Source organism: Haliotis asinina, chromosome 3 (assembly GCF_037392515.1).
Source record: "Haliotis asinina isolate JCU_RB_2024 chromosome 3, JCU_Hal_asi_v2, whole genome shotgun sequence".
Lineage (NCBI taxonomy): Eukaryota > Metazoa > Mollusca > Gastropoda > Lepetellida > Haliotidae > Haliotis > Haliotis asinina.
In genome coordinates, this window is record NC_090282.1 from 80,182,755 (window position 1) to 80,205,475 (window position 22,721).

The following is a 22,721-nucleotide window of genomic DNA, read 5'->3' on the forward strand; positions in this document are numbered from 1 at the left end:
ACATTGGAGTACTCTACTTGGTTCCTCTGCAGGACCCTCACATTTCCTGTATGGGCCCATGAAATTATTTTATGGGGCTCCTGTTGACCTGTAACTTTGTAGGACGTTGTCAGACCCCACGGCAATATGTATAACTGCTTGACAATTACACGGAAGAAACTCCATCACGGTTTACTCCTAAAATAATGTCTACTGTTTCTAGAACGTTTTATGGTTACATCTTACTTTAGGATTGTTTTGCTTCCTTCAGTCCAGAAAGTAATGACGTTTGTGCCATGTCTTTAATACCGCAACCTGTAACGTCAGTTTCTAGATGAAATAGCTGTCGGAGACAGCAAACAAAATTAAACATCCATTTCTGTTTCAACCGCACGGTCTCTAAGAGGTAATTGCCACTGGCCGCGGTTTATCGTTGTGCAGTATACCGCCGTCATATCAGGAATGGTATCAAGGTCTGTGAAGTTGGTACAGACTGTTTCTCCTGATTAAAACGTAAATATTGAATCACATGATATAAGACATTGGTTGGATACGTGTCAAAACCCACGTAATTCTGGTATCCAACCTTTGTGGTGACCGTTGTGTGTACCTGTGATAACTGTACGACCACAACGTCTGTACAGTTCAGGATCAATATTCTGTTTCTAAGGTCTGTGGAGGAATTCCCCCCACTCTCGATACATCCACTGAAAATGAGTTAGATTCTGGAGAATTGATTGTTGATCAAGTCGTAATGTGTGTTGAAGAAATCCAGGGACATAAACCAGGGCCAAGGTAAACACATACGCGCAATTGTCAATATTTGCAGACTTATATTTGCCAGACTCATCCCAGCAACGAACCAGATCAACATTGCACTCACGCTTCTTGTACCGTCATTGTTTTGTCAAGTCATCCGCTGCTTGAAGCAGCATATGATGTGACACCCGCCTCTGCGTGTAACTTGTTGTGACACTGGTCCCTGCGTGTAACCTGTTGTGACACTGGTTCCTGTGTGTAGCATGTTGTGACACCCGTCCCTCGTGTAATATGTTGTGACACTGCGAGCAACATGTGACACCCGCCCCTGTGCGTAACTTATTGTGACACCCGCCCCTGTGCGTAACTTATTGTGACACCCGCCTCTGCGTGTAACATGTTGTGACACCCGCCCCTGCGTGTAACGTCCTGTGACACCTGTCCCTGCGTGTAACATCACGTTCTGACATCGTCACCTGGCTGACATTACGGAAACCATCTGGGTAACCCTGTGACATATAGACTCTGCCACATGCATATCCAAGAGAGCCCATATAAGTTTTAAAAATGCGGTAAGTCTAGGTTAGTCTTGTAAACAAAGAAGGTTTCTCTGCTCCTTTCATTATATTTGTCATGATGACGTGTTTTATACTCTGAAGTATATTCATTTCAGGGACTAGATGGTCGTTTAGCTAAACCCCTAAACTCTTCACAACGGTAAATGTTCCCTTGGGAGGATCTTCCCTGCCACTAATTGACAGTCATGACAGATACGCTAACGCCGACTACCAAGGCGGACTCAGCTGCCATACCCTCAAAGAGAGGGTCTACGCCCCCTTAAATTGATACAGTTCCACGCACTTAAACAAACAGCTGTCACCACGGACGAGCTGAGTGAAACGGTGTAACCGATCGTACATCCAAGTCTTTTCCTTCACACTTTCACCCCTGGAATCGGCTAGTCCAGTTGCCCCTCGGTCCGATGATGACGTCCAGCGCTCGACCTATTATTTGATAGAGACGTCATTAATATTTCACCTGCTCAAAGCCGTGAATCGGTTCGTGAAGTAATGCAATAAACACGGAGTCTGTACTCCTGATTACTGGGTTTGATTTATCGAACTGCTTCCGCGGCACAATGTGACGGGTGTTTAGAAATCCATTTTCATCCCGCGCGTGCAGCTAATCGTGCCCGTTATGCCAAGAAGATGTCCCACAAGTAGTATATTTCCATTCTTGTCACAGAGCGGTGGATTCCAGATAAAGCGCGTTGTCCCTTGCCCTGAACTACTTTCCCAACGCCACAATGTATTCGAAACTAAAAATATTCCCAAACAACTGCCTTTCATTGACTTGGCCCGACTATCTCGTGTGTTAAGTAAATGCTGAATATACCCACTTGCATCGATCAGCACCAGTCCTGCTGCCCACCAACCACGAAAATTCTTGCGATGCATACCACATTTCAACGCCTTTCCATTTATCTTATGTAACCTGGTATGTAAGATGTAACCTGTTATCATTAGAGGACAATATGTAGTTCTGTCTCTGTAGTCTTCAGTACGCACCAGCAGTCTTCAGACAGCTTCTCTGTGGCAGTAGAGATCTGTTGATGCAGCCTGTCGGAGTTCCAGACCATCGACCTTTGGCATTCATCTGGCGACTATAGTTTAATAGTTATGATTGTGTGAAATAGAGCCTCACTAATCAGAGCGGTTCTGTTCAGTCCAGTGCCGTGACGTTCTATGGTGTCAGACTTCGAAATGCAGCTATCACGGGGCTACTCATTTACTGATACAAAAAGCATCCAATGGTATTCCTTGTTGACGAGCATCATTTGAGGGATATTTTGATAATTCTTGACACTGCCCCTGCTCCAGCTGATCGTCGTAAGGCACTGAATGCAGATCTGTCTGGTGGCCGTGAGACACCGCATGCAGATCTGGCTTGTGGCCGTGAGACACCTCATGCAGATCTGGCCGGTGGCCGTGAGACCTCGTGCAGGGCTGGCTAGTGGCCGTGAGACACAACATTCAGATCTGACTGGTGGCCATGAGACACCGCATGCATATATGACTGGTGGCCATGAGACACCGCATGCAGATCTGACTGGTGGCCATGAGACATAAACTATTTATTAATCGGTCAATCTCCTTCGCAGAATACCCACTGGCGAATGAGTCCCGTCAGTAGCCATACTGTTTGTTATGTAGGAAGACATATTAGGATTAGGTAGTCAGACTTTTGGAGTACTGTAGCTACAGCGTGTCAGCGTGACATAAAGGTATGACGTTGTATACATTATCACCCTCCTTTGTTTGGACAAGGATATTCCCAGGTCACAGTGATTCACGGAATGTTGATAACCATCAGTAACCAACAAGTCTCACACGGCGTTGTATTGCTGTCGATGCGACGTCCTACCTTCCCATAGACAAACGCCCGAGTGAGGTAACAAAGTCAATATCACAGCATCGAGGTAAATACAGCCGGCCCCGAAACGCGGAACCGAAGTGTATACCGTAATTAGCGGGGATGTTCTTTGCCGAGCCATCCAATATTCTTGCATCGACGTGTGTGTGGAAATGACACTCTCCGCAAGGCTATATTCAACCATTATCACTTACGAGGCGTTCTGATGTCAGTTTGATCCGGAGTTTAATGGTTTCGTGTGCTTTCATGAATGTATTCATGCAATTCTATCCACATTGACGTCGTTAATGACTGACTCAACGACGCTATATCTGCATACACGTGGTCCCCAGGCGGGTTCTGGGCCTGATCGGTCAAGAACCATTTCTTGTGGGACAACACGCTCCAGTGGCGCAGGGAGTTGGCACAGAGTGAGTGAGTGACTTTGCTGTAACGCTGCTTTAAACAGTATACCAGCAATATCACGACAGGCACCGGAAATGGGCTTCACACAATGTACCCATGTGGGGAAACAAACCCGGGTGTTCGGCGTGACGAGCGAACGCTTTAACCACTAAGCTACCCCACCGCACCGTGTTGGCACAGAACAGGGTCTCAGTATGTCCTTGTTATTAGCGGCACCAGCTGGTGCTCACTGCATCGACACACGGTTTGGGTTAACACCCAGTCAATGTGCTGTGCTGACGTATGTCCCTTAATATGAGCAGATGACAATAACGTGGGGGCTCGAGTCCTGGAATCTGCTTTTTATTCTGTTTGTCAACCCATGGTCTTGGGTTTCACCAGTGGTGAGCATCTAATACATGGTTTTACCCTCAGTATCTGGCACTCCACAATTTTGCCTGATTGCTGTTAAGGGCGGCTTTAAACTGTACTCACTCACCCATCTACACACTGTTCTTGGATTGTGATTGTGATATTTCTCTTTATGATCAAGGGACAGTCCGGCAGCATAATAGTCACAGCGTTCGCTCGTCACACCGAAGACCCGGCTCGATTTACCACATAGGGACAATGTAAAAACCCCATTCCTGGTGTCCAATGCCGAGGTGTTGCTGGAATATTGCTAAAAGCGGCATAAAATCATACTCACTCAGTTACTTAATGATCAATGCATTCCACAGGAAAACGTTAATGGTCATCGTTCAAATATTATTCTGTGTGAAATGGTTTCAAATATATCACAAAGTTAAAGTCTCTGGTAGATACAGATGCATGTATCTACCGAAGTGACACTATCGGTCTTCTCCGTGGAACTGCAGCTGATGTTGCGTGTGTAGCTGCTATCAAGTAGATGGAAATGCTATTATGACTTCTGTATCACCGACACGCAGCTGGGTGTCGACCGTGACGTCAAGAGGTGGTAGGTTTTATATACTTATCTCCCTTCGCAACAAGGCGTCAGTATTCGCCGTGCGGTGAGTCACAAGATGATCGATAAGACATACGGTGTGATGTAGATGGACGATACGCTGGCTCCTAAAGCTACTTACGAAAGTGTTTATTGGTTCGCTACCAAAGCTTTCCATTGTGATTATTTGTATTGCTTGTGACAGCTCGCTTAAACATTGGATCTGCTAATATCTTTTTTCGCTTGTGTGAATGCCCGAGTTACGCCTCTCTTCATGCGCGTATTATGCCTCTCTCCGTACCCGTGTTACGGCTCTGTTCATAGCCGCGTTACGGCTCTGTCCGTGCCCGTGTTACGCCTCTCTCCGTACCCGTGTTACGGCTCTGTCCGTACCCGTATTATGCCTCTCTCCGTACCCGTGTTACGGCTCTGTCCGTGCCCGTGTTACGCCTCTCTCCGTACCCGTGTTACGGCTCTGTCCGTGCCCGTATTACGGCTCTGTTCATAGCCGCGTTGCGGCTCTGTCCGTGCCCCTATTACTATTACGGCTCTGTTCATAGCCGCGTTACGGCTCTGTCCGTGCCCGTGTTACGGTTCTGTTCATAGAAGCGTTACGGCTCTGTCCGTGCCCGTATTATGCCTCTCTCCGTACCCGTGTAACGGCTCTGTCCGTGCCCGTGTTACGGCTCTGTCCGTGCCCGTGTTACGGTTCTGTTCATAGCCGCGTTACGGCTCTGTCCGTGCCCGTGTTACGCCTCTCTCCGTACCCGTGTTACGCCTCTCTCCGTACCCGTGTTACGGCTCTGTTCATAGCCGCGTTGCGGCTCTGTCCGTGCCCCTATTACTATTACGGCTCTGTTCATAGCCGCGTTACGGCTCTGTCCGTGGCCGTGTTACGGTTCTGTTCATAGCCGCGTTACGGCTCTGTCCGTGCCCGTATTATGCCTCTCTCCGTACCCGTGTAACGGCTGTGTCCGTGCCCGTGTTACTTCTCTCCCCGTACCCGTGTTACGGCTCTGTCCGTGCCCGTGTTACGGTTCTGTTCATAGCCGCGTTACGGCTCTGTCCGTACCCGTGTTACGCCTCTCCGTACCTCGGGACTGAACGTTTGTATACCCGTGCATCTACAACTACTACCCCCGGGTTCTATTCTCCCGAGACCAATTCTATAAGGATTTATCTCCAAGTAATTTGACCATAGCAGCGCATTCGCTCATTGACTTTGACTCACTCTTACCTGAGGCAATCGATCACTGTGCTGGCCCCTGAGTACCAGGTAAATATCAGAATGTCATGATGTATCAAAGTACAGCATTGTCTGTGCGGAGTTGCCTTCAGACTCATCATCGACGACAACACGATTTCCATTTAACGACCTTGTTAGTTTTTTTATTAACGTCTGACCTTCCATAATGGCTCCATCCATTAGTGTTACAGCAGCAAATATTATGATCGTACTGAGAGATATTTGTGACACGGCAGTCTCAAAAGGGTTTTTCATCTGAAGATAGTTCGACTGCAAAAACAAGTCGCCCCATTCCGAAATACAAACCGGTTGTACGAGCAGTGGCTTAAGATACACAGTTCAGGCCCGGATCTGATTAATGACCTCTTGTCATTTACTTTACCCACTCACCATGCAAGAAAGTCATCAGTTACTTACATTTTCTACCTAGACGACATAACCATCATCTCACATTATTATATTACTAATTTATGGTGGCGTGCACGTGAAGAGCTGCGACAGCGCACAAGTATTTGCGATGCCGTCCACGACAACAGCCCTGCTAAACGTAGCGATATTTGCGCGTCGTGAAAAGCAGTAAATACATTTGGTGATAGATTAGATATTTGCGATGTCTCGTACAACAGCATCTCTGATAACACCACAGGTATTTGCGTGTCGTCAACACTCTGGTATGGGCGGAGTTATTTGCGAATCGACAACCGCCCATGAAAACCTATTGGTATTTGCGATGTCGTCCACGACAACAGTCCATGAAAACTGGATACATAAGTGAGCGACGTGCACGCAACATTGTGGTAACACCGTAGATATTTGCTATGTCGTAACGACAACAACGCTGTAGAAACAGCATCGATGTCGTGCGTTTCCAAAGATGAAGATGTATCTTACATACGATGAAGTAAGATAACAGCAGTACCATTATCGAGTCCGTTGACGACACAGCTTCGGTAACAACTCTGCAGTCATCAGCGATATGTACACAATCACGACTTCCTCTATCACACTAAGGTCGCCGGTTGATCGCTGGTCACAAGAATGACTCTAATCAATGAGTATGATGGCAAGATAGCACTACAACAAAACGGCCATGTTTCCACCCTCCCTGAATGTGGAGACATTCATCCCCCGTCTGGCTAGTCACGTGAGTCCATACACCACTAATTGGATTTAAATATAGAGTTGAGCATTACAGGCACTTACACATCAATACACCATCAGTTCTTCCGCTGGCCACCATTATATGTTTAGCTCATCGTCTTCTTTCTGTCTTCCTATATTCAAATAATAGCTACGTACCGCATGTATTGATCGTTGTGTGACGTCGGCGGGTGACGTCGGTATATAAGGGCAGTGTTGTCGGCGTAGTAGTTGCAGCCCATGTGGCCGTCGAGACAGCTGAGATGTCACACAGGGTCAGATTCAACGTCTTAGAGAAGCCCAATTCGGCCCCCAGCGAAGAAGGTATATGTTAGCGTGTGTTTCATATCCGACCTTTACTTTCAGGACGTTAATCAGTATATAGCGAGTGGTGGTTCACTTTCAAGGAGATTATGTTCACGAAAGCGATGGATCGTTATTCTTGTATTGGAATTTGTATCTCAGACTCAGAGTGGAAAAGTTTTGTGTGTTTGCATTTTGGAATTGATATCAGTGCTGGTCTCCCCAGATACATTTTCTCCTCGTTCATTTGTGACTGACAGTTCTGTTTTAAAAAAAAGTGAAAGTTCTTCTTTAAACTGCTGGAAATAACAGGAAGTCACGTGACCACTTCATATTAACTTGCCACTGACAAACGTGACAGAGTACCAGCTTGGACCTTTGCAACAACATTGACCCGTGGATCACATGATGGATGTTCTGCACTTTTAATAATACCGGCCGACGACGGATAAAATCGTACTTTTTTCTTTTCCGGTCGGAATGCTAATATGAGTCAAATTAGTGTCCCCTTCACGTAGTATCTTTGTCTTCTTCCCTTGTATGGTGGTTTATGCTGATGGTAAAAGGATTAGTTGATATGACAACCCGGTCAATAAAGGACAATCTGGATGGCAGGTGGTGTGGTCGCCAGGTAATTCCGGCGTTATGTATTGGACATGGAGCCCGTTATCAGCTTGTTACCGTGGGGGCAATTGGCAGTAGTGGATCTTGGGTTGATTCGGTGTATTATTGAATTGTCCCAGAGGTCGGAGGGATAATTGCACTGCCAGGACACGGGTAGGGATTATGATTGCTGTGTTAGGACTGAGGTCGGAGGAACGATTGCGCTCAGCGGACTCAGGTAGGAAAGACGGTTGAATAATAAGGACTGATAGTGGAATGACGGTCGCTGTATAAGGACTGAGGTCGGACTGACGGTTGATGTATAAGGACTGAGGTCGGACTGACGGCTGCACAATAAGGATTCAGGTCGTACTGACGGTCGCTGTGTAAGGACTGAGGTCGGACTGAACGGTTGATGTATAAGGACGGGGGTCGGATTGACTGTTGAAGTATAAGGACTGAGGTCGGACAGACGGCTGCACAATAAGGACTGGGGTAGGGCTAACGGATGTTATTGGAGTGATAGTTGAACTGAAAGGAATCAAGATGAGCAGTTCTTTATGCGGGTTTATGTCAACCATGTATGTAGAACCTGAGTTTTCAGCCTAAGTTGCTGTCAAGTGGTCAAGTCGGTCAATACCGAGTTAAAGTAACCCTCCTGTATTAAATCGTTTCCTGTCAACGATATTACTCGACGTGTGTGAACATATTTCTTGGTGTTTAGTGATTGAAATGCTACGTAGAGAGGTTGTTCTAGAGGAGGCACTAGTAAAGCTTTCAGAAGGTCTCTAAAATGACATCATCGTTAAATGGTGGGTGCTTCTGCCCATAACACCGCAGTGCCCGGAGAAAGGCTTGTCAATCGTTGCAGGGCGCGAATTAAGATTGTGTCTCTCAAATCATTACTGATCATCGACGTCTTTGTGGTTGATAGCACGGCTGTCACACGAACGTCGAATGAACAGTCTTGTCTTGCTCTTGACACTAACGACTGGTACTACATTCTACCTTTAACCACAAACTCCAACCCGTGCCCTGTCACGTAGGTACTTCTGACATTGTGTGAGTCAACACCTCCCACTTGACATACCAAGGTGGATCGCTATTAATACCACTTATACCACTGCAGGGCTGCAGTAGGCTTTTTGGACAGTTTGAAAGTACTAGCGTTCAGTAAAAGTGTTGTTCTCCATCTGACCAATTACGGTGTGCCTCGAAGCTGTAGTCGACCGTACTAATACACAACTAATACCACAGATTAATTCTATCTTGATACTGGTGTCATAACCTGCTCAGGTCTTTATTCAGAAATGCCGTTTCCATTATTGCCTTTATTGCCGTACTTGCCTTTCGCTATTACGCCGTATCCTTTCCATCTGTAATACACCATTCGTTTGGATGCATTTTCCATGCCGCACGTGCCCCCTCGCTATTACGCCCACTCATCCCCTCTTGCATGCAGCACGTGATTCCCAATATGTTCTTCAGAGCTGATCAATCACCAAAGATAAATCCAGCGATCACGATTCTTGGAGTTGTTATTTTTGCCGATTCCATTTTAGTGAATCGATTTCGTTAGTTCGAGGTTTCTGTACCGCGTGATATTGCTATGATTGAGGAGATCTTAAGCTCGGTACACTCCCACATAATTAGAGTCTTCACTGGTTATTATCATATTGGTGTTCTGGTCATTTGGAGACCTTGTAATCTGATGGATTAACATCTCTAACTTATATGCGTTGATCATAATGCATAATTAGTTTTGATGATGAGATTATTTAAAAGTTCACCGTTGACGTGCACGACATACGATCTGATGACGTCAATGTTTCACCATGTGTTGCTGATGTGGAAACGTGTTCCGTGGAAAAACTATCCCTAATTTGTGTAATACTATGGAAGCAAAAACGTCGGCTCAAAACATAATGTCACTTGACACTCAAACGGATGTGACAATGAGCAATACGCCACGTGACGTCACAATATGACAGGAAACATTTCTTTGCAATGCTTCATGCCCTGTTTAAGCTTGGAAAAAACGAATGTCTTTGTCGATGGTTCAAATATTGATTTTGTAAATTCCGTGCATCCTAAAAATATTCATCAGGAGTTGAGATCAGCAGGCCAGTGTTGAGTCAAAAGTCGCTGTGTTGGACCGGGGTTTTTTGGGAGTTGCATATACACCAACATCTGGTCCTTCTGGTTGGGACGATGTACGTCTGGTACGCTCCGCTAATTTGAACAGGTACCACTTGCATCTTCTTAATATGGTCCATAAACAAGCTACACAACAGATGAGCCAAGCACATAAACAACGTTGTCCCGACGGTGTATATGACATTCATGACGTTGACGTTAAGAGGAATTTGCTATCGATGAGTACTAAACTGAAGCTATTGCTATCAGTCTTACCTCGCTTTCGTCATGGTATTCTACAGCAGTTTTACTGTGACTGGATACGACTTTGTAACTTTGTAAATCAGAGGTTCACTCAATAGTTTCCTATGAATCTTCCATGATCAGAAAGATACGAAGTTGTTTGATATTCTAATCAATAAACTTTATACTTCTTAGTGCCGAAGGGAATTTCCTGTTCTTTGATATTCTTCAGTAAAGTTTTGTTAACAAAAGGAATTTCTGATAAAGAAAGAATGTTCTTGTAGACAGTGTGTTCCTTGCCGTAGGATTTCATCGATCTCTTTGCTTGTATGAGCTTTAGTGCCGAATTCACGTGATGTTCTATATTTGCATTTCTGCATTGGTACATCAATGCAAATATATGGGTTCCCTCTCGCAGAACCATCTTTTGAACTTTGAATTCTGTGTAAATAGAAGTAATGCAAACACGGAGAGTGTTTACTCAAGTTCAGGTGTTTAGGTAACTGGGACTAATAACAATTTGGGATTTGCAAGACTGCGAGATTTCTTTCTGTGCATTTGAAACTCGTCTTCTGATCATTTGTAATGGTTTGGTGACCTACCAAGTATAACCTCTTTGCATTTCTTTTACAGAACTCAAACAAGCTTTTGACCTGTTTGACAAGAACAACGATGGCAAGATATCCTGTGAGGAGCTTGGATGTGTACTTAGGTCCCTCGGTCACGATTATACGCAACCGGAAGTAGAAGAGATGATAAAAAATGCCGATAAAAATGGTGAGCAGGAACGGAACACATTAATAGCCATGCTGGTTATAATTCTTGGCATGCACTATTTCAGTACAAGTAATTCTAGGCAATGCTGTTCCACTTTCAGATGAAGAAAATGTCAGGCTGACCATCAGAATACATGAGCTGGCTGGTTATTTAACAAATGCGTGTGATTCAACAGAAACTATCTAAAGGAGCTGTTTTAAACGCTCTTTACGCGTTATCAGTTTCATCAAAGGAAACTGTTATATTCAAAGTTCTATTTTTATTCCCAAGCCATGCGTTTGAATATGAACTATTCCTGGGTTTGAAGAAACGGTTTGGTCTTACAAGACGCTTCGACCATCCTCATAAGGGAGAGCCATATCAATAATTAAATCCTGTTCTAAAATGGTTCGAGTCATTGTGTGAATAGCATTAGGCTGTCCGAACCAGTGCTTCCAGTCATTTACATTCGCTAGAATGGGCTACTTTGCCTTGCGGAGTAATCTCTCCTCGTGTGAAACTCACCTTACATGGTCACGTAACCTGCCGCGCTCAAAACGGTCGGGACTGCGTTAAGTCAGGTGATTCTCAGATCGGAGCGGGAAGTTTCGATAGGTGTTACTGTTGGAATCACTGTTGACCACTGGGTCAGCACGTATCTTTCGAGATGTGGTAAACACAGACTGTACTTTTAGATCCACTCCTTCAGATATCAAACGACTAATTCAGGGGATTGATTTTACAAACAAACAATATAGAAATAGGTAAGCTACCTTCGCTGCAGTTTAGTGGAATGCCCACAGCTATGACAAATTTCTTGCAATATCCACAAGAAATTACATATTTCTTGCAATGCTCAGAAGCTATGACAAATATTTGTTGCATTACAAGTCATGACATATTTTTGCAATACCTTCATGCCATCATACATTTGTTGCAATACTCCCAAGCCATGCATCATAGATGTGTGGCAGTAGTCACACATAGTTGTTGCATTACCCACAAGCCATGACAAATTTGTTCCAATACCCACAAGCCATCGCTCACATGAAAAAGATCAGATATTCTTCGAGTTCTTTCGAGTGACATCAAATCCCGAAGCTTTTTGTGCATGTATGTAGTGATCAATTCTCGTTATATTTTCGGAACTGCAGTAACCAAACAGCATTAATTTGTTAACAACAGACCCATGTTATTTGCACGAGATGTACACCTTTTTAAGCTGGAGCACGTGTTTACATCAGTGATAGTCCCTTGTTTCATTGGACGCGCACGTGCTAAGGTCACGTGATGGGCGGTCACGTGGATACGTCAGGTGATGATGTATGTCCCATGTTGTGTTCGTCTAACACTATGTTCGCCAGGGATGTGTGGTGCACACTTAGTACATGGAAATAATTAGATAAACAGATGTTTCAGTGTACATGGACATATTTTTTATCCACATAGATATCAGTGAATAGCAGAGCTCACTGAATGTATATATTAATGCTTATCATTAAAGGTGTCGGTTAATATTTCAACTTGGCTTCGATAAACAATATATCTTACATGATGACCATTTGATGAGGCTAGTATTGCTTAGTACAACCTTATATATTCAGAAATAAATATGTTGAGATGGACAAATTTTTGGAATCATGGAAAATATTTTCCCGTGTGGAAGAGCTTAGCACGAAAATAATATGATGTATCTAATTATTTACAGAAAACGGCTTTGTAGAATACGACGAATTCCTTATCTTAATGAAGCGCTGGGCGGCCAACCACGCCGCTCGGGCAGAAGCGGAGGCAACAGAGGCGGAGGAGAAGACGAAGGAGACGTTCAAAGTGTTCGACATGGACGGTAACGGCTACATCGACAAACACGAACTACGTTACGTCATGCGACGTCTTGGTGAGAACCTGGAGGAAGAAGACGTAAAAGCCATGTTCCAGCTAGCCGACCTCAATGGCGATGGCTTGATAGATTTCGAAGGTGGGGATTATCACACAGAATTAATACTTTGTTGGCTTGTTTGTATGTTTCATGTTTCATTTTGAACGCCGTACTGAGCAGTGATCCATCAGTGATCCATCAGTGATCCACGGCCTGGACCAGATAATTCAGTGATTGATATCATGAGCGTGATCTAAACAGTTGTGATGCGTTGACGGTTGGAAACAAGTTTGTAAGCCTGACCACCCGATCTCATTGAGAACCACCCTCCTATTTCTCTTGTCGGATGAGAACACATCTAACATTAGATGATCATGTTTATGATTCTGTTGAAATGGAACTTTACGAAGCATTTACATAGATACAGTGTATATGTATACAGGAACACGTCAGGCTCTTTCACATGACCGGGTTAAGCCGATGTAAGTGATCACATTAAGCCAGTATACATGACCAGGTTAAGCAGATGCGTGTAATTACCGGTGATGTGGTATCGGTATATAATTTGGAGTCTGATACAGTGAGAGAAAATGAGATCTTTGGCCTCTGAAGAATTCTCTGAACTTATGTGTTAATAGCGTTGCTGCTCCAGGTCACATTGTACGCAGCTTTCTGGATAAATGTTCCTACATCGCAGACCCGGTACATGCTGCGCGTCATGAAAGTTACATGCAGTAAATTTCCTGAACTGGTTATATTATATTTCGTTAGAATTTGCCATTTCCCTCATTTTGGACTCATACACAACCCTGTATGGGTATTCTGCTAGATAATGCATATGTTGGTTTATGGTTTTTAAAAGGTTAGTAAAGATAATACCGTGTGCTGAAACAGTAAACTCGTTGAAGATAAGCAATGCTTCGTGCATCTTCTGTCAGCTTTGTAAGATGGGTAGCTTGTTCTCAACTGGGAGACTCAACGTTGAGTTTGATTCTTCCTTCCTTGTAGCATCGATGTAAGCAACGATTGAGGACTACCGAGGTGGAACTGCTGCGTTTGCTTGTAAAGGTTTCTTATCTATAGGTTGCCCCTGTCACATCTCCGGGGGACAGGGAGAAGCTGGAAGAATCATAGTATCCCATACGATTATCTTATGACAATGATGACTGCATTAGCCATTGGCTGTCGCACAGACCCTGAAGCAAATATATCCTAAAATCCCATGCAAGTCTAGCAAATGTGGCAAGTCTAGATTCACCTAGCTTCTGAAAATGAAGGAAGTCGCAGGGCTCCATTTCATTATATTATGTTTCTTTCACTATGAACTTCTTTCAGTACAATATGTTCATTTCAGAGACTAGTTGTTAGTCTACATTAGCCACAGTAATTTGATTTGTCGTTCAGGCTACAAAAGTGTTTCTTCACCCAAATCGCATTCCCGTAGAACATGGCCAGAATGAGGTAGGGTAATTCTGAATCTAATGTGGAAGATTAGCAACTTCAGGAGTTTTATGTCTGTTTGATTACTGCAGTGCGTAGTAGCGAATGGTCCAGTATGTGCTGGCTTCCGTTCATACGCCAGTAACCTAATTTGTGGGTTTGAATCCCGGTTTAAAATAGCGCAGAACCACTAATTGCATACTCGCTACACCTGACATGGTGAGACCAAATATTCGTTGACCGAAGATGGGAAAATAAGCGGCTGGCCCCAAGGTATCTATGTAATGTCATTCGCAAATTGAGCAAACGCTTTGTCTGTAACAACCCGCTTCTCTTGGGAAATTAATAAATGAGCAATGGCATTCCTCACATGTATTCCCTATCAAAATGTGATACCGTGATTTGATCGAGACATCACGTAGCTTTTTTACAATTCACTTTTGGAGCGTGAGCATTGTATAAAAATTTAGCCCATTCTGCAGGTGACCGCGAACCATCCATCTGCATTAATAAATGCAAGTAACAGAAACCATTCCACATTTTTTAGAAGTCTCTGCTGAATGCAGTCAGTCATTCGAAACCAAATATATCTAGCATGAAAATATCTAGCATGCAATTAGGAATCACTGTCGAATCTATCTAGCATGCAATTAGCATACATCTAGCATACACTGTCGAATAGTCCTGGAGACGTTCATAAGGGATAAGATAAACTGTTTCTACCCCACAGATGACATTAATCAAAGGCAGTGAAAGTGAACAACTGATCGGTTGATTATTTCAGCTATACGTGTAAGGGTGATCAAACCTCCCTTATTGTGACAGCAGACTCACAAGTTCCAATGGACCGACCAAATGCTCGTTCAATGTGGTTATTTTCACGCATTCCCTGTCACTGACAGCAAAGTAAAAGGAGAAATTTAAAAAAAAAATTTCTTAACTCCCACTCAGGACCTATTGTGTTTTGATCATTTTTTGCGCCTGTCCACAGGGGAGCACTTAACCAAAGTCAGTCTGCTCTTTTTTCTCCAAATGACGTACACAATTGAAAAAAGTGATCAACGTTGAGCAAAAGTTTCAAAGAAACCAGCCATACCAATTTAGCACTTGATTTATGGAGAGAACGCGATGATGTCAACGTCTTTATTAAGAGCAAGACATTGTTTCGGATTGTACGCTTACTGTTTCCAGTGAATCACGAGACTTCTCAAATGCGTCATAACCTTCACGCGTATAACGAACTCATGCATATATCAAACTATTTTTAAGCAAAAACATGGAGACTGTCTTTGCTGATGGTACCCATGTTTAGAATCGTGTAACTCGTGTCATGGACTTGAAGCAGAGAACGGTTCACCACAGAGCCGCCGACACAAAGACATGTCACCTTATTAGACCAGTCATGCTTGTGTTGTGTATTTTATAGTGTCCACCCCACTAAACTAACTTTGACTTTATTCCAACAGCACCACTTGTTTTCATTATTGCAAGAAACTCGTGACGCTTGTAATTGAGTTCTTCAACCCGCATTACGAGTAAATGAGCTCGTGAAGTTCGTTTTAGTGCACAGGAAGCGATTTAAAACATGACATTTCACTCTTTGGATTGTTGAATTAGTGTTTTGTAGACTGCATACTATTAACTCTCTCCATTTACCACGTTACGACGATAGTTTCTGGAGTCTCATTCACACACTAGAAGAACGATGTAAGTGGAATTAAAGAATGCAAACGTTGAAATATTTGACGTGTTTTGAACATAGATTTTTGTGTTTGCCAAGGAGTAACACATTCCAGGGAAGTCATGGTCTGTTGCCATCTTTGGAAACAAGCGCGTGACGGGCTAACACTCTGCCTGCTAGACTATTCCATAAACCATAAACATGCTGCAACTTGCGTCGGTTGGGGACCCCAGTAGTTGAGACTCTGGCTCCTCACACCGACAACTTGACGTGTTGCTTTTGATCCCTGGAGTCTCTGGTCCATACCCGATTATTTACAAACCGCCGCCATGTAGCTGGAGGTTTGCTGAGTAAGGCGGAAAACGTAACTCACTCATTCTAAAACTGCGCAAAACGTCCTAGCGCTTACTAACTCTACTCTGTGTTGGTAGATGCGACCAGAGGACTTAACATATAGCAGGAAGGTAACGGTGTCATGATGGCAGGCAGGTTTTGGTTTCAGATTTGAATATTAACAGTGTGTACTGGAGATGATTGTGTGTCGATAATAAACACCCACTCACCGTAAATGAATTGATGAAACACGTATTAACGTATTTGTTTTACTTTTTTCAGAATTTTCCAAACTAATGGGTGGTCTCAGTTTCCCATTGTTTCCAAAGGAGGCCGGATCAGGGGAGGCAACTGCACATAGCTCAAGTCAAGACAGTCATAAGAAGAAGAAATGAAATGTTCCTTAAAGAAACATTTGAGTGTTTTCGGTTCTTTTCCCTTGTCCCGCCAAATCTTGAGATGATGTGATACCTTGAAGACTTCCTTCTTAGGCAATAAACAGAGACCACTGGTTCTCTTCTGGGACAAGGTCGAGGTTAAGGAAGAAGGTCAAAGTCATTGGGCCCCTTGTGCACAAGAAACAAGGTCACAATTCACATTCCATCTAACGTATGTTGTTCTCTGTCAAGCACAAAGGATTCACTATTTAGCAAATCACCTTTTATATATAGTCGGATAACACTTTCACTGAAGAGAATTCCAGAAAGGAATATTTATATTGTTTCCGGGATTGTTGTCTATGTTAAAGCGACAGAGGATATATTTACCAATGACTCACGGAGCTAGATCTTCCTGCAACGTCAGTGCAGCTATAACATGATGTCCCAGAACTCCTCATTGCAAATGGTGAATATTTCATATCCGGTAGCAAGGCGTCGTCAGATGCTGACGGCCATTCGAGGGGATATGTACCGGTATATGCTGGTTGACGATTCGACCAGACGGATGGAAGGAGCGTGTGGTGTGGCCATTGAAAGAACATTCTACCGCCTTGTGTTGAGGACGGATATATTTACACATGTTTGGGTAATCTATCGTTCCACGGCTTCGTGAGTGCTCTGGACAGACGGACGGATATATTATCCATTGTGATAGAACGTGTTTTCTTTCTCGCCTCGTGTTCACAATTTTGTAACTATACTTTTTTTTAGCAATCTCGTACTTTGAATGGTTGTTTTGCACATTTAAGAAGAGTGATCATATTGTTTGTTATCATGATGAATTCCCCGTTCCCTCCTCCCCTCTCCCCAGAGTAAATATTATTTATTATTTATGATTTCGTACATACAGTATGTTCAACCTCTTTATAATGAGTGGCAACGTTTTTGAAATGATGTTATTATTATGAGATTGCGCAACCCAACTCCGCCTTTGCTCAGAACCAGTGTGAAATATGAAATACTCACTTTGTTTCATCATTTCAAATCCTACAGTGACCTTCACCTTACCAGCTGTAGGTTTTATGATATATACACCATGACGTTCACCTCCACCAACTAGGGTAGTACAAAGATCTGAAGGGTGGGTTTACGTTGTCCCACCGGAGACCCGGGTAGAATTCCCTTGGATGCATCCACCGAACATTTGATTCCGTGGTGTTTCGGCCATATATTGAAACCCGCATCATGCTCTTTGAAATCATTTAGTAATGACTTTAATATTTTTCTACTGAAGTATATATGTGAAAACCGGTGTACACACCAGGTAAATTTGTACAAATGTTTACGCCGAGTGTGTACACATGCATTTACGTTTCCAACTCCATCAAGCGTAGACCATTCGTATTCGTGCTGCCAATCAATCATGCGCTGCCAGTTCTGGTATTAGCCAGTCAAGAAACAGCTGTCTGTTAGTGGGCGTGGCCATAAATATATTTTCGGTGTGTGGCAGGACACGTTGCCTAGACAGCCAATCAAATGCCAAGAATCGCTGATAATGTATTTAGTACCATCTGGAGATATTTGGATATTTCATCACTTAATGTCGATCTTTGAGAGAAAATATGTGTACGCGAAACATAACACTGGATACTTTTCACGTCCCCGATATCACAAAATATTTCGTATCTATATCGTATATCTAACGCTTCATTATTTTCATGCATTTAAGACGTAATGAGATTTCACATATAACTCCAGTAAGTCTAGCTAATGATTACCCTAGGGATACGCCATGTGGAAGTTTAAGTGGAGTAGCACGTGCTACTGTTTTTCCATAACGTTGATGGGGAACTTGTATAACCACACGTCAAGGTGAGACATCATCCAGTAGCTGCTGCTTGAAGTCAGTACGATCACTTCACCTTGGGCGTCAGTCTAGTGTTTCTGCATCCAGACTTCATCCCCAACCCTCATCCCAACCAAAGACCACATCCTACCGCACCCACTCGAATCATCAACATACTTGTACAAAACTCCGGCATCAAGAGTATGTACAAAACAACACTGAAAGCATTTTTCCAAGATAAAAGCACACCCGGAATGCCAAAATGTACATGCGAGAAGTGTGCCAAGATGTTAAGAGCACCCAATTCTTACTTCCGCTACAAAGTAATATGCAAAATCGGATGTTCTTGCACGTCTTTTGAGTAGAAGGTAAACAACGCCCCATACGGTCATTTTAATTTAGTGACACAACAGAAACTGTATGGTATTTTGGAAACAGGGTCAAATATACCGTTCAGAGGAAGTAGAGGATACTGGATGTACAAGATTGATAACATGTAAATGATGAAGAGAAATTAAGGTAAAATGTGACCACGTATTCCATTTCTTTGGAACTGTTGCATTGGTATGGATATATATTACTTATTGTCATACGCATTGGCATTGGCTAGTGGTATGCTCGCAACATGGAATATACTCAACTTACTTTTGAGGGTATTTTAGCTGTTGACTAAACTAAAGTGGGAAAATGAATGTGTTTGTGTCCATGCAGTATTAACCTCGGACTGACAATTCGTCAGAATGGTTCTTGAAGGCGAAATGTTTTCTTTTGTATTGTACATGGCAGGGTTACGAAGACAGCTGGAACTGACCTTGTTGAGTATTTACAGTGATATATGTACGTAAACAGTACCCCGAGAACAGAGAAACGAGCAGTATTAAGAGGTTGAATATATGTTGATGCACAACCTGGGTCATATCCTACACCTATCGATCTCTTTCTTATATTTGAAATGTTTCGTGATATCTCACCCTGTAAATATGTACATATGTCGTTGTCCAAATAAAAGTTACATTTCCTGAGCTACCGACCTGTCACAAGTGGGTTTGTGTTTTTTTCTTAAGAGACCATCACACGCACAGGTGGCTCGTATCATTGTTTGTCAGCACGATGTCCGTGTGTTTTACGTGATAGCTGTCTCCGATCAACTCATGTCGTTTCAAGGTATCATCCTTAACATTCGTCTTACAGGCAACCCGCAGTATCCTAAAAGAAAACAATTTATTATCAATTAATCGAATGTGTTAGCCCCTACCTACTATGAACATTACACGGCACGCAACAATCACGCCCAACCGATTCAGATTTAGTGGTTGTGCTTGTAGTAGTCAAGAGGACAGCGTGTCCCCGAAAACTCATAGCGGATTGTTCTATTTCCGGCGGGTTCAAACCTAAAGACTTTGCCAGAAACTGTTGACGTAATGCCACAGTCGTTGTTGAGGAACGGATACTTATCATCCTAGGTGGAGAGACTTACCGACATAATACCAACACATCCGTATTGGCAGCTCAGGTAGAGCTTAATTATCAGCATGGCCGTAATACTTGGCCTTGTTTTCCAACAAACAAGCTCACAAGTCATTTTAACGAATCTAGCACATGGGTGGTGATTAATTTACAGTCATAGTTGATGGATTAAGTACGTATATTAATTACGCAGTATGATTATACACTGATTGGTCATGAATCCTGATCCTGATCCTGATTCTGGTTTTAACGTGGGTTTAGTCATACTCCAGGTCATCACGACGCGTCAGTTAGTCGTGGGTGGAAGGCCCATTAATTCTAGCATGTCTACCACTTTACTGATACTCAGAACGATAAGGAGGGAAATTCACATTTGCAAGCACTGAGACAATACATCACAACATTGAGAATTCGCCCCCCTTCGTCCTCACAGTGCGTGGTGTGACAGACCAGCAGTAAACCCCCACACTCGCTCATTTATGTACATAGTAGGCAGATACATGAGTCGCATTTAACCGTCTGCCTACACAGACAGGCTTGCAAGTCCGATCACTCGATCCTGTCAATGCGCAACCTCTCTTTCTCTCTCTTTCCTCCCCCTCCACACGACACACACACACTCTTTACATAGCAGACTGGGTCGAACGTCCTCCCCCTTCTCGGAAGCGTAGTGTGAAAGATTCAGAGATAGACGGAACATGTTTTCCTCCCATCCAACGCTTCACTATATTCTTCAGATGGAAACCTTCCTGACGGCGAACCACACCTTTCGTGTAATTGTGTACACTAGCTTGCATCATTTCATCAAGGGAGTCATTCGATTGTTTTTAACGTAAACACATGACTCACTCCAGTCCAGTACAGTCATGATGTCAAACCTGTGTGAGGCATCTCGTACACATGGTAATGTTGTTATTTCAGAGATGACGCAAGTCCGTGTGTTTTACGATAGATATTTACATTGCGATAGCTCATAACGTGATATGAATACCGGTGCCAACAGTCATGTCCATTAGAACTCTATCTTAGATTCCTGGAACGATCTTGTCACAGGTTTAAGCAGTTTGACAAATATGCATCGCCTTTGTTGCCTTGGGGTCGATTTCCTTCTGTATTGAATGCATCCACACGAACAATAGGAATGAATCCAGAAATTGACTTACATGCGCTTCTCCGTGAAATGTCATCCATGAAAAATCTGGCAGGCAGCATTGGGCTTTTATGTCTAATTAATGAGAAAGGGTGTTTATTTGCTTGCCTTCCATTGTATGATTGATGCTGCTGCTGCTGCTGCTGCTGCTGATGATGATGATGATGATGATGATGATGATGATGATGATGACGACGACTGGTGTGATGGCGGTCATGATGACGACGCCGACGATGATGAGTTGCCGCGATTTGATTGAGCCTGTCAGTAATTAGCTACCTCACGTGTTAAACTGTTCATGGGGATGAAGCAATGTCACATATGTGGATTAATTAGCTCTGCCAGAGCAAATTAAGGACAAAAAGATAAGTTCTAGACCCGTTTCCTTGCGTGTTACCATGGCAACCGTGACAAAATGATTGGTAATGTTATAAAAACGTTCAGAAATTTTACGAAAAATAATGATAAAATGTTACGGCAATTTAATGACAAACCATTAGGGCAATTCCATAAGAACTTTTTCTCTCAGGAATATAGGAGGTTTTGATATGATGGAACACGTCGAGGATTTGAGATAGGAGGTTTTGGTATGACAGCAGGTTTGGGAATAACTGGAGGTTCGGAGAGCTTTTGAAAATAGCTGGTTTGACCCACGTGCTTTTGCAATAGTCAGAAGCTTTGAGAAGATTCGAATGTTTAGAAGGTTAGCTGTTCACTTAGGGAGGGCCAAACTGAGACATTTTTTGCTACAAAATGCTACAGTTTATTCCATTGTCAAGCCCTCATGGAGAAACGTATCTCTTGGATACAAGCACGCATGGAGAAACGTATCTCTTAAATAATAGCCCGCACGCAGAAATATATCGCCAGCATATAAGCCGACATGAAAAATCGTATGTCGTTTATGAAAGCCGCATGGAGAAATGTATTTCTCGGATACAGCAATCATTAAAGTGCACAACCGGGACTGATATTGATACATAGCCGCTCCTGAAGATGGGTGAAATGGTGACATTGAGTAAAATGTTTGAAATACTTTTTATGGAGCTGGCCGGTTCAGATACTGTACCAGAGTTGTACATGCACACCAATTTCAGGCACTAAAAACCTACAACAGAGCCAGGCAGGTAGCAACAAACAACATATGCTAACGTTTTATTGTATGCGAAGCTGGTGATCGAACCATCGAACTTCCGTTCTCCGGGGAGAGGCTCAAAACACTGCTCACGGGGGCGGTATGGACAAATGTTTGGCTTGGATATTTGCCAGCTGTTATGCAATAGCGATAATTCTCCTTTCCTCTGCACTGAAGTGCGAGCATCTAAAGTGAGTTCCGGGGAAATTGCATCCCGCCTCCGCTCTCCAGGTACAAAGATCCGTTCCCATGGTCGCCGTCAGTCCATAAAGGACTCGGTTCGGTTTACAGCACAAAGTAGGTCAATAGACCAATCGGTAGCAGCAGTCGTCACGTGATTAATATCGTCTATCTACACAGGTGCTGAAATGACCTGCAGAATTTAGGTCACGTGATATATAACCTATATATTGGAGGATACTGACATGACCTGTCACTTGGTACCTAACGTATGTCTAGGG

At 43.4% G+C, this 22,721-nt stretch overlaps 1 protein-coding gene across 4 annotated transcripts in view; it reads left to right on the forward strand.

Moving 5' to 3' along the window:
* Window positions 1-19,545, forward strand: part of LOC137278555 (uncharacterized) — a 152,771-nt gene extending 133,226 nt beyond the window's left edge. For all 4 annotated transcript variants that reach the window (XM_067810994.1, XM_067810995.1, XM_067810993.1 and 1 more), the window contains exons 3-5: window positions 10,827-10,970; window positions 12,658-12,927; window positions 16,565-19,545. In XM_067810994.1, coding sequence (XP_067667095.1) covers window positions 10,827-10,970; window positions 12,658-12,927; window positions 16,565-16,677 — 527 coding nt within the window. In that variant the 3' untranslated portion in view covers window positions 16,678-19,545. The remainder of the gene's footprint in view (window positions 1-10,826; window positions 10,971-12,657; window positions 12,928-16,564) is intronic.
* Window positions 19,546-22,721: the final 3,176 nt, after the last annotated feature.